This window comes from Corythoichthys intestinalis, chromosome 8, assembly GCF_030265065.1.
Source record: "Corythoichthys intestinalis isolate RoL2023-P3 chromosome 8, ASM3026506v1, whole genome shotgun sequence".
NCBI lineage: Eukaryota > Metazoa > Chordata > Actinopteri > Syngnathiformes > Syngnathidae > Corythoichthys > Corythoichthys intestinalis.
Genome location: NC_080402.1, coordinates 34,101,260 through 34,114,627, shown reverse-complemented (window position 1 = coordinate 34,114,627; position 13,368 = coordinate 34,101,260). Strand labels below are relative to the sequence as shown.

The window sequence follows — 13,368 nt, the reverse complement described above, 5'->3', positions numbered from 1 at the left end:
TACGTATCTCGGTACAGGGATCACAGTGCAGTATAGGTTCGGTACAACAGGAAAAACAAAAAGGCTTTTTTTATTACAGTATTTGAAGGTTAAAGATTGCTCTATTTGTTGAATCTAAAAAGCAGCTCTTTTTAAAGTGCAAAATAAATAGAAGAAAACATTTTTTTAATTGTTCTATCATTCTTTAATTGCAAAAATAGACAACACACTTTTTTTTAATGGACTGACTGAGGTAACAGTTAAAGTCAGGTAGGACTTGCCAGCTGGCAACCTTGGTAAGGTTTTTATTTAAAAAGAAAAAAGATGCTACCATTTTCAATGTTGGATTACACACAGTTTAACTGCAAACCATTACAAATGAACACACACTCCCACATAAGATATATTTTTCTATTGGTTTAAATAAAGTAAGAGCTGCAATTCGTTCCGAAACTGAAAAAGCATCTTGTAATAGAGCAAAAATAAATACTCACTCAGTATTTCAATTACTTCAGCTTAGGGCTAGAGCAAAATAAACATTTCTTGATTTGAAAATATAAAATAAATACACTTAAAAAAATGTTAGTAAATACTGCATTTGACAGTTTCCACTCTGTACATTCGCCATAACGTTCCTCATAGTGATCAATGACTTCTGTTTTGGTTTGTCTTCTTTTTCCTGTAATGTCAGTTGGTGGTTTATACACTTTACCTCTACCGCCCCCTGTACTGGAGGAGAACTAACTCCGACATGTTTTTTTTTTTTAACTTAACCGTATTCGCTGTCTGACTGCACCGAACCGTGATGCCCGCGATGATACTGATACACACTCAGTATATTTGTGTCTGTTTGAATAGACAAAAACGTTGACACATAGATGCCATACGCGGTTGTTTTAAATAGGTTGATGACAATTGTGAGAACATGTGGTTGCTATAAATACACGATGTGTAACTCTCCGTGACCCTTGTGAAGATAAGCAGAATAGAAGATGAAAGATGTAACTGTATTTGTTTTATATTTTGTCGACAGGAATCCTTAGCTGAGCTAAATACTAATTAACAGCTAAGAGACTCTTTTTTTGAAGAATATTTACTAATTATACCTACCAAAATGCTGCTTGTTGTAAAATTAGTTCAGCCACTTGCCATCATGGAGTGCTCATATCTGAAATTTAAGTTTGTCAATCTTGTACAGTATGTGAATGCATTGTTGTTTTAGAATTCAGTTTGCGAATGTAGGTCAGTGTTTTAGACCAGCAGAGAAGGAAGGCCTTGCTATTCTGGATGATTTTCAACACACTTTTGTTTGCACAGGTGGACTGAGAATGATGAGTCATAAGGCTTGTTTGCATTAAGTTCAACATAAAACCAAAGTGGTAACTTTTGCCTCTGTTGTTGATCCATTCAACGCATGAACGTGGTGAAGTTGTCAGTTTTGCCCACAGATGCTTGCTGGCCTTAGCAGACATGGAGAAAGAGTGGCCCACAAACACACAGCTGTTTCTAATCGGTAACTCAGCACTGAGGGTTGACCTACATTCTGGTGCGTGCGCGTCTTTGAACCCACGGCCCTGCTGTGCACAGCCATGGGGGAAGGTAGAGTGGACCGGAGAGAAAAACAAGAGGGAGAATTGATGACAAAAAGGGTGCCAAAGTCAAGTATGAAGTATGTTACCATAAGTTCCTTTGCTTTATATGTAATGCAGGTAGGTGTCCAATCCAGGTTGCATGCTTAATAATAATAGAGCATGTGTTCCTGTAAATGTTTTCACACCCCCAATTTGCAGATGTCGACAATAAAAAGAAAAAAAAGCCTCATAAATTGCATCCTGACTATCAATTTTCTGTTCCTATTACACTTGGAAAGCCCCCCTTTTTTTTCTTTCGAAATTGCTTTTCTTTGTCAACCACCAGTCTTTGCCATCCATCAAAATTTCACAAAGTTATGTGTCTGCATTTAAATGAGCCTCTCTTTTTCATTAAAGCTTAAAGCGCATGTCGGCAGCATTCCTTGCATGCAAGAGACAGGACTGCCAAGCGCTCGGGGTCCCCCTGATAATGACTCGTGGCCTAGATCCTTATCCTTTTCCCACTCCCAAATAATTGCCTGGGTCGTGGAGGCAGATAGACAGGTGGGGGCGTGAGGAAAAGGAGGTGGGCTCCTTTCCAAAAAATCCTGCAAAAACAAGAGTTGTTAGCAGTTTGCATTAAAGTTTACTTACACTGCTTTGCAGAGTGGGCAGAACTTTAAGTGGGTCACTGTGTCTCAGGACTGCGGGGTATTAAAGAAATGTCCATTTATAGGAAGCTGCATGTAACGGAGGTCGACCAAGAATTGACTATAAATGTCAAGACAGTTTTGATTAAGTTGAGTAATTAATTGTGTTATTGAAATTTTTGTCCAAAGAAAAACATTATTTTGACAGACTTGCATATGAACAAAAGCAAAAATTATAAAAATACAGCCTGTAATAGCGGTACGGTGTATGAGTGAGTAACAAAACTGCCTCACAGTTCTGATATCAAGGGTTCAATCCTGGGTTCTGGCCTTCATGTGTGGTGTTTGTCTGTTCCCGCTGTACCTATGTAAGTTTTGTCTGCATATTGCTGTTTCCTTTCCCATTCTAGGGACATACTGTACATAGTAGGCTGATTGGACACTCGAAATTCTCCATAGGTGTGATGGCAGAAAAGGTTCTTTTGGCTATAATGCGAATGGCTGGCAACCAAGTCAGTGTGTAACCTGTCTCCGGCCCATAGTCAGCTAGGATAGGCCTCAGCATACCCACGATCCACGTGAGGATAACCAGTATAAAGGATTAATGAATGAAAGTGCAATCAGGGATAACCCAGCCAATTTTTTAATCTTCTTTTGCTTTAGCTTTAGATACTCCAGTTATACACTTTACTTTACAATTATCCACTTGGCTGATATGTTTTTTTTTCTTCTTCAGTCTCCTCTTGGGTAAAACTTAGACAAAGGAGTCAACAAGCGAGCCTTGTTCTCCATCCTTGTAGTTCATTGTGAGTGCGTCCCATGCTGATTGGTGTGTCCACTTCATGTGGGTTTTTTTTCAGTTAACTCTTGGCTGGTGGTGAACTAAAAGGCAGCTTTGCAGTGAAAAATCCCCTTTTGGCAGTTAAATGATGTGTTGTGCTCACACACGTTAGCAGGGATTCTCAAGATATGGTATGTGGGTTTATTTCATTATGCAAAAGAATCAGCGCATAAGCATTTAAAAAAATTTTTTTACATTAACTCCTTGGCTACAACTGACGGCAGTCGAAGTCCAATCCATTTTGATTGGGGCTGGGGCAGAACTGGCACCGACCAATCAATGGCTGTCAGCCCCCTATAGTCAATGGCGTACCGCACGCATGCTATTTTTAGATGGTGACGTCATATCGTAAATCGGAAGTAAAACAGAAGTGGGACATTATAGACCCGCCCTCGCATAGAAACCATGTTGATTATACTACTTTTCTCCGGTAATCTTTCAAAAACGAACATGCCGATCACACATTGCTTTTTTGGAACTTGTAGAAACGACTCTAGACATTACGACATATGAAGGTTTTCTTCATACTTCCCGAAACCAAAAACGGAGAAAAAAAAGGAATAAATGTGAAGAATGAATCAAATTGCGCGGACTTTTAACGCCAGCTCGGCAGTAAACATTTATGCAGTAAACATTTTGTTGGGTTGGCATTGTCTTTCAGAGGACAAATAAGTAAGCTATTTTGATATTTTTAACTTATTTTTTTGGGTGACGTTGTGCCGTGCTGCTTCTGTCTGACAATGAATGACCTGAAAAGAATTAAAATATCTGACTGCCACTCTTACATTTTCTGTTGTAAAAAAAAAAACAACTTTAGTGAGGGGGAAGTGTAAATAAATTATAGAATTAAGATTTGTTATCAATGAAAAAATTAAAAGTGTTCGTTGGCTGTCACTGAGTATCATTTGTGATCGCTACGCAAAACAAACAATATAAATTACTCCCAAGAACGGTCAGAGACGTAGGACAACCAGAGGATATAATATTTAAGAAAGACAGGGCTGGTGGTAAAGGATAGCTTGTTGAAACAGGAGAATGTCATTGTCAGTCGCTTAAGAAAAAGGTGTCGATAAAAAAGCTGAGGCTATGTTTCGGTCGGCTCGTGTTTTTTCAGCCCTCGACACTCAAGCCATCCCTTTAACTGAACATTTTTATGTTCTTCCACATCTTTGCCAGTGAATTTGGCACCAGGGACATAATTTACAGAGAGAATGGGTAGGTTTAGCTCTGTAAACATCTCCTTTGTACACGATTGCCATCCATTTCCTAACGGGGACAAACGGTGGCGTGTCCCCCCCTTAGCAACAGTAGCTAATCTCATGAATATTAATGAGCGGAAGTAACGTGTTGCTTGCGATACGCCATTTGGATTGGCCGTCTAGCGCCATCAGTGGCAGTGAAACATGATCACTCAATGCTGGCCATCACAGTTCAAATTGATTTGATGTCTAACTGTGAATGGCAGTGGATAAGTTAATACACGAAGAGCAGGGGAGTCCAAACTTTTTGCAAAGGGGGCCAGATTTGGTGTGGTAAAAATGTGGGGGGCCGACCTTGGCTGACGCCCTTTACGTAGAACAATATATTTAAGCAAATTTTAGCAAGCCATTCTGTGTGTCACATTTGCTTTATTTTTTATTAAATGAATAATTTCAACAAACTCGCAACTCGCCTTTTTGGCGTTCTCTTTCGACTCTCAGGCTCTTGCGAAATATGCTGCTGTGAAATTAAACTAGCTTCGAGTTGCTTCAATTTCTCGCTGCGTATCTACATGTCAGCGTGTCTTGTTTGGTAATATCGGCTCACATTGAACTCTTTAAAAACAGCGACTGTCTCTTTGCAAATGAGGCAGACACATATTTTATTAAAGAAATAGTCCAATTTCCACTTGTCCTTGAAGCATCGGCCGTCGCAGTCAACTTTTTGTTGTTTTTGATTGTCGCCATTTTAGAAAATTGGAAGTAAAGGGTCACATGGGGTAATGTTGCTTAGAGTGCTGCTGCCTTTTAGTGGGTAAGTGAGGAGCAGCATTTAGTGTGTAAGCTACTTCATATGCTGGTAGCAGTACTGCTTACCAATTTATTAAGTCTGTGTGAGGGCCAGATGTTATTGATTTTATGACAAAGGCTGGGGGCCGGATGCAATTTGACCACGGGCCGCATTTGGCCCCCGGGCTGGACTTTGTACATGTCTGACATAGGGGTTTTTAATAAACTATTTTGTACAATGCTTTAAATAAGTAATGAATCTGGGTCGAGTTTTTATTGTTTAAGTGTAGTGTTGAAGCTGAAAATGTGCAACAACTTATTATTATATTCAATATACTTTTTCGAAATTAAACTTATGCCTCATTTTTTAAAAGGAAAATCTGTGCCTAAAATTTCATTGTATTTTTACATTCGTCATGAAAGGTTTACCTGGGGAGCTAAATCGTATTTTTTTTAAGTGGTATTAGCGGAAAATTTTTGAGAAACACTGCCCTAAAGCATGCTTGACACATGTATAAATACTGTGGGGACACTTTGTTTTCATTCCCTTTTTACATAATGACAGTTTTCTCTTCAGGAACCTATTTTCATTTTCCAAGGAAACATGGCTGCAATGTCATGTGTTTTGCATGTTACACCCCTCAGTGGCTTTCCATAAAGAGAGAGAGCCTGCCACAACAATGAGGCATTGAATCGACACATTTACTTTTAAAAAGTGTGTCACTGAACACAAGAAAGCAATGAGGAAATGGATCACAGACATGATGGTCAGTTTTCTGTAATTGAGCCAAAGTTTACCCTGCAATAAGAACTCATCATAAAAAAGCATTGCGCATCTTCACTTTTTCTTCAACAACTATAAATAGTATGATTTTGCTTGACTGGAATGATCCCTAAAGACATGGTCAGTTGCGTCATTTGCATGTTGGGCCTTCCAGCATTCATGGCGCATTCACAGATGTGCACACAGGGCTTCAACAGGTGCTAGTTCCAACTTCAGACTATAAACTGCTGACTGCTGTCATGTTGCCTTCGACCTGATATCAGCCAGGTTGTCTCCGGCACACCACATGGCTAGTAACAGCGTTTAAAACTTTTATAGTAGAATAAATCAAAGTACTAAGAGTGAAGGATTGCTTTATTGCATCATCATATGATGTCATCAACTGTCGTTAAGGTCACATAATCTGACACGTGACCCCCGTTGATGTCCTAATGTATTTAATTTCATTACTATTTTACCCATTAAAATTAACCACAAATAAAGTTCAAATGTTCTAGCAGGCTTTTCTTAACATTTTCTTTGCATTGTCGTGGAACCAACTTAAAAAAATTCCCAATTTCAGTCACATTTTGTAGGGCCATCTCAAGAAATACTACCCTAAAACATTGCCACCTTCCTATTAGAGTGTAGGTGTTCTTCTGGTGCTGAACAGTGTTATTTTTGGGACCAACAGATCTATGGAATTATGGCCAGAATTTTTCAACCTCACTTTCTATGGAACCATGATAAAATTTCTTCCAAATATGCAGGAAAATGTAGTAATTAATTTTTTTTGGTATGGCTACAGCCTTTTAAAAAATGCTTTCCAACTGGGATGTTCAAACCAATTCACAAGGGCCACTGTGTAGGTTTTTGTTACATCCGATCAATTGTAGACTGTTTAACTAATGAGGTTTCTGCTGAAACAAGAAGCGCATGACTGCAATCAACTTATACTCAGTGTTGTTAATAACGGCGTTAGAATATAACGGCGTTACTAACGGCGTTATTTTCCTCAGTAGCGAGTAATCTAATTAATTACTTTTCTCATCTTGGCAACGCCGTTACCGTTGCTGTGGCGGGAAAGCCGTGCGTTACGATGTTGGTTGACTGCTGCGAGAAAAGTCTGGAAAAAGACGGATTCACGGAGACGAGAGAGCAGAGCAGGAGTGGGGGGGAGGCAAGGGAGTGTGACGCCGTTGCAAACGCGATGCTATTATGCTAGGTTGCTCCAATAATACCTTACTGTAGCCGATAGCCTACAAACTACGCCCGCATGATGCTTTCGGTAGATATCACATATACACAGAACTAGATGCAAATGACAGACACGGCGGCATTAGCAACATATATAATAAAGAACTAGATGCGTTAGTAAACAGCTGTCCTCTTAAAGCAGTAGACTTCTCATGAAGGCTCTGTTGTAGGGAACCTTCCTGGCGAACCTAAGTCACTTTTTATCTAAAATGCTCCTAAATCGGCAAAACTTAACTTAAATCTATCTTTAAATGATGAAACAGTTTTAAAACTTACACATGTCTAAAATAGACGGAAGGGATGTAATGTAATAACGGGAGAAATTTTAACAACTTTAACGATTGATTCACAACATTAAATGACATCCACACATAGCAAAGCTTATTATCTAGTTATCGCAATATCGCAATACCCCTGTGTCTAGTTAAGTTTAGGGTAAAGAATTGGGCTAGGGCCAATTGTGCCAAAAACTCATTTAAACTTTAGATTGTGTGACCATTTTTTTTTTTTTTTTAAATTTATTTTTTTAGGGAAAAAAAACATGAAAATTATAACCAGTTACTTTGTCAAGTAACCAATTACTTTAACATTCAGGTAACTGAGTTTCTAACGCAATTACTTTTTGGTAGAAGTAATTTGTAACTGTAATTAATTTCTTTTTTAAACGAAGATTAACAACACTGCTTATACTTGTAAAACACCAGATTGGTAAAAAAAAAAATGTCCTATTGACCAGTTGGAAGGAAAACCTGCACCCACAGCAGCCCTTTGTGGAATAGTTAGGACACCCCTGCTCTAAAATCACCTGAAACGTGGTGTGACTTGGCAGTTGGCACCGTTGTAGTTAGTCACGCCCTCTCAGCATTCAGGGATGATTCACCTTCTGCTCAGGTTTTGGAAATTGAAGGGAAGTTCAATTTACTCTCCAGATGACGTCATTTGTTTAAACATGTGTCTGTAATTTTGACAGGCAGGTTTCAAAATACATGTAGACATTCCTTTTTGCGCTACAAGGACTTCTGTTTTGACAGTGCTGTCAAAGTGAGAGCTCTTTTCAGTCTAATATTTCAACAAACTACCAGTGTGGTGTCATCCCACACACAGCCTTAACAGCACTTCCTTACTAGATATTAATATTACATTTGTGATAGTTTGTCCGAACTCTGAACGGATGGAAGATCGAAGGGAGCTATATTTTGCTAACTATGTGTCAAACTATACCACGTTAACAACAATACTGCACAATTAAATATCTCAGGCCTCTGATATCTTTTACACTCAGTAATAAACCACATGAGGAGTGTTGTGTGTCATAAATTTCCACTGTTCTCGTCACGGAACAATAAAACGTTAGTTTCATTTTGGCTTTCTGTTAAATGTGTGTGCTAAACGTTTCTCGTGATCTGTTTCAAAGTTCATGTATTACTGCCATTGATTTGGTTTTTGACCTTTATTTATTTTTTTAGTCAAACCGTGGATCACATTGATATGTGAGTAGTTTTTAGTGTATTAAGAAAAAGAAAAAAAACAAAGATAGATAAATTTTTCGTATTGCATATACTACGTTTAGGCTGCTTTTACTGTTTCGAACTTTCTGACTCATCTTTCAGTTTGAAAACAAAGCGAGCAAAAACATTTGCCCACCCCTGCAACTAGTGTTTCTTTATTTGACATTAGTGGTTCTCATGAATCAACTCAAAGAAAGCTTATAGTGAGTTAGTGACTGTTTACTGTGCACTATTTTCATATTGAGTGGCGTGTGTGACGGTACACACGTTTCAGTGTGCTGCGTTTATGAGTCAGAGGAAGTTTTGACATATTGTGTCATTTAAAAATTGCACCAACAACCACTTAACCTGTCTTTAATTCTTGGGAAATTTACAGAAAATCGTATCTAAGCATTACAGTGGACATGCCTTAAATGGAAATTTTTGCCCCCTGTGGGTGTCACTGCTCAGACTAATTCCTGTTGAGCGGGCTGATGTTTTAGTCAATTGTTATGAAGTAATCCTTCATGAAACAAAAGCTGAAGTTGAAATGCACATCTATAAACCCATTTTTATAATCAAACATAACCGTGTGATTTCTTACATTCACTCAAAAAAATAAAGGAATTGATAAAGCTGGATGAAGAATTTGAAGTGTACAATTGAATATATTGATATAATTAATTTTAAAGGGAACCACGGACTTAAAGACTTGTAGGCTCTAATAAGCCAAAATTGTTCTCTTTTACTAAAATATGTTTTTAGAAACACATAAAATATTGCCATTGATTTAAAAATCTACAATATTTAGTACATGTTTTGACCTACGGAGGGCGCCATGTTTTAAGCGTGCAAAGGCCGCTCGGGGTGTTGACGTAGATTGTCACTGTCACTCAACGAATACTAACGGATTACTGCAATTCCTTCTACGCGGTGAGACATCCAACACATGCGCTCATCGGTTACTACTACTTATTATTTGTGGGTTTTTTTTTTTTTTTGAGTCTTTTATTAACTGTTCATTGTCTCGAAATATTTTTTGCATGTGTTTCCCTCTCATACTTTTAAGCATTGTGTTGTGGTAGCTTTAAAGCAGATTGTTGATCTGTTGACCACATTAGTCAAATAGCATATTTAAACCACCCTCATTTAATATTACTACGTTTAAGTATTTTCTTAAGGCATCTTTAGTATGTTCTGTCTGTATGCATCTGAACAAAACAAGCTGAAAGCGCACGTTAGTACTTTGGGTGTCAAATTCGCATCTAGTTTCATCGGTGTAGCACATTTTGGCTGTTTTTTTCCCCTTACTCTTGTCTCGTGTCATCCCGTATTTCCTTTTGCTGCTCGTTTTGTGAAATATCGACAGTGCTGTCATGCTCGTTAATGTTCCTCTCGGGTTCAAATTGAAAGGGTTGAACGGATGACATGTTTATGTCGCTAAAGTCACACTCTGAAAGCTCGGCAGCGGAACCATGTGACGTCACCACCCTGCGACGTCAACAACAATGGCGGCCTATTAGTTGAACTAATTTTACAAAATGTATAAAACCGAAAATATCGGCAGAGGTTTCAATACCAAATTATTTTAACTGATAATAACGTTTATCTTTTGAGAACTACAAGTCTTTCTATCCGTGGATCCCTTTAAAGATACTACAGTAAAATAAATGTTCTAACGTATTTCAATGACTGTCAGATATCATTATTACATGGAAATTTCAGGCCCGAGTAGATAAGTAAACAGCATTATATTCTGGTTTTGACAAAATATTGAATATCGATGTGTCTTTGATGAGGCAAGTGTTCATTTACTAAATTGGTTTCATAAAAAACAACAACACTTCTTGCGCATTAGGGTTGTCAAGCAGGAACATAGGAAATATGGCATAAGGAAGATAAAAGTGTGTCAGGCTCTAATTATATCTTTCCTGATGTGTAAACATGTAAAGTGAAAGGAAAAGGGGACAGGCTACAACATCTTAAAATAAGCACAGAAGTGCTTTCATAGACGTGTACTGTACCTTGAAATGAAGTGGAGAGTACACATTTTAAATGGACAAACCCAACGATATGTTAAGGCCTCCCACATAATTATAAGCATGCTGGACTAGTTAAATAAATTTAATTTGATCAACTATAATTCAGTACAGTACTCTTGTTTTTTACAGACTAGAGGCCCCAGCAAATGCTTGTATTCTGCTGCCCTCTTGTGAACAATACTACTGAAACATTAAACACATAAAGCTTACTCCAATTCTTCTTACACCAGTCAATAATGCTCGGTTTAGAGACTGATTCAGAGGGATGTGAATTCAACAGAATTGATATTAATGCTTGTTTTTGTTATTTGCAGGGTTGTACAATAGTAATCACATTGCTAATCTGGTTCTACTAAGTTTCGTTGCCACTCTTAGATTGCCATTTACAGTAATTGCCCCATCTCCTGTTTGTAGTTTTTCCTAGTTTCCCCATTCTAGTGATTAGGATAATCAGACCAATGTAAACATAAGACAAACATAACAAAAGTAAACATGAAATGCAATTGTAAATTGATTTATAGAGAGGAAGGGGGGCATGTTCAAACCAGTCTGACGGTAAGGTTAGTGTGTGAAAAAGTACAGTACAGTAATTGCCCACTCATCCTAATAACTGGTTGGACCCAGAGGCATCGCGTCCCATTAGGCAAACCAGGTAATTGCCTAGGGCCCCCAGCCAGCAGGGGCCCCCAGAGGGCCAACAGATTTAGCACACGCAGCTTTACTGCACTGTCGCAGCGACAAGTGCTACAGTGCCAGTGAAAGCCTTGTGTCTGAGTTCCCTGAAGGGGCCCCTTCACTCGCTGTCCACCCCCCTCCCCTCCCTCACATGACTCAGAGTGAGAGGTGATTTGGCTTTTTTTTAATTGGCGTATATCCAAAATGAAGAGAAGTTATCCTTCTGGAAGCGACAAAAGAAAGAAAAAAAAAGCAGAAGAGGAGAAAAGGATGCAAGACAGCGGTGAGTGTACTATGTTACTGTAATTTTATGTCCTAATGTAGTCGAAGCCGGGCACTTTGAGTGTCCTAAAAAGCGCTCTATGAGACCGAGGTGTTATTATACTTTTATTAAATATGCTATTGCTCCAAGTCCAACTGTCCCCCTTACTTGCACATGCTGGAAGGGCCCCATGTTGCTTGTTGCCTGTGGTCCCCGGGGACGCTTGCTACGCCTCTGGTTGGACCAACCCAGTTGCAACATTTTTTGGGGAATTAGTTTCTCACATCTCAGTGGAGATATTTTGACACATTTTTACTTTCAAAATGGTTTAAATTTAGGAACATTAGACCGTTTTTTTAGCATTAATGGCTTCTTTTAGGTCATGCTACAGCATTTCAATCGGATTCAAGTCCAGATTTTGACTTGGCCCTCACAAAACAATTATTTAGTTTTTTTTCTAAATCATTCAAAAGTTCGCTTTTGAGCGTCTTTTAGGTCGCTGGCCTGATCCATAACCCAAGTTCACTTCAGTTTGAGGTTACAAATTGATTCTCCATCAGGATTTTCCAGTAAAGAGCTGAATGGTCCAGTTTCTGAAGCAACAAAATAGTTTCATACCATGATACTACGACCACTATGTTGAACTGTTGATATAATTTTATTTTTCTGAAATGTTCACTTACATTTACATCAGACGTGCAGACACACAAAAAGGTCGGCCTTTTTCTTGTCAGTCCATAGAGTATTTTCTGTAAAGTCTTGTGAATCTTTCAAAAGACCCACCTTGTGTGCTTTTTTGGTCAACAGTGGTCGCCATTTTGCCAAATATCTGCCCTGTTATTGAGTCATGGCCACTGACCTTAACGGAGGTAAGGGAGACCTGATGTTCTTAGATGCTGTCCTGGTTGTTTTACTCGTCACTATGACAACATGCTGCTATTGAAATGCTGCCATCCTGTGGATATAGTTAGGAAAAGCTCCTTTTAGTGATACGGCAAACCAATAGTGGTGTGTAATCAGGACCAGCATGGGCTCTTGTGCCAAACTAGTAATTATCAGAAGCACTACATATACAACTTCATTGAAATCATTCCAACGGATTATTATATTTTTTCCCCATAGTATTTGAGACCATTTACAGCTATATTCATGCAGTGACCCATTTTTCACAGCTGAGGTCTAGGTAAAATCAAAAAGAGAATAACCTCTTTTATTTCTGACAAATTCCAACTTGTAGTTGACTTGTCTGTGTATCTTGGATTTCCAAAATCAGGAACAAATGGATTCGGGAAATTGCACTTATATTTTTACAACAACCCATTCCCATTCATTTGACTACCACTGGCATCATTTTCAACTTCACCAGGTCTATCGACATTCTCTAATTCCTCCTAGTCGTTGCCGACGTGTACATTATCATCACAAGACTATGTAGACATAAGTTCAGTCCACTGCCATGCATTTGCAGTACCCTCTAAATCAGTGGTTCTTAACCTGGGTTCGATCAAACCCCTGGGGTTCGGTGAGTATGTCTAAGGGGTTCGGCGAAGGTAATGAAACGCAGAGCCCTATTTTCATACGCTAATCAAATCCAGGCAAAGTGGATTTTTGGACCACATTTTGGACTGGTTTGCTCCCAATTTACAGACTTAGTAATAATAATAATACATTTTATTTAAAGGCGCCTTTCTTGCACTCAAGGTTGCCGTGCAATCATTAAAAATTTTTTTTTAAACAAATTAAAGATTGAAAACAGTAAAACCAGCAAAGTATAGAACGTTTAGGGCCAATTTAAAATACTAAAGAGATGTAAAAACAATGAAAAATACTAATAGATAAATAAGTAGCAGAAA

The 13,368-nt window shown here is 38.5% G+C and overlaps 1 protein-coding gene across 2 annotated transcripts in view; it reads left to right on the top strand.

The window, feature by feature from the left end:
* The window catches only part of LOC130920886 (WW domain-binding protein 1-like), a 61,779-nt gene that overhangs the window by 32,094 nt on the left and 16,317 nt on the right, over positions 1–13,368 (top strand). Inside the window, exon 1 of one of the 2 annotated variants that reach the window (XM_057844413.1) lies at positions 3,146–3,172. The exons of the other annotated variant lie outside the window; for it this stretch is intronic. Coding sequence (XP_057700396.1) covers positions 3,170–3,172 — 3 coding nt within the window. The 5' untranslated portion in view covers positions 3,146–3,169. Of the gene's footprint in view, positions 1–3,145; positions 3,173–13,368 lie in introns of those variants that run through there. 2 annotated transcript variants of the gene reach the window in all.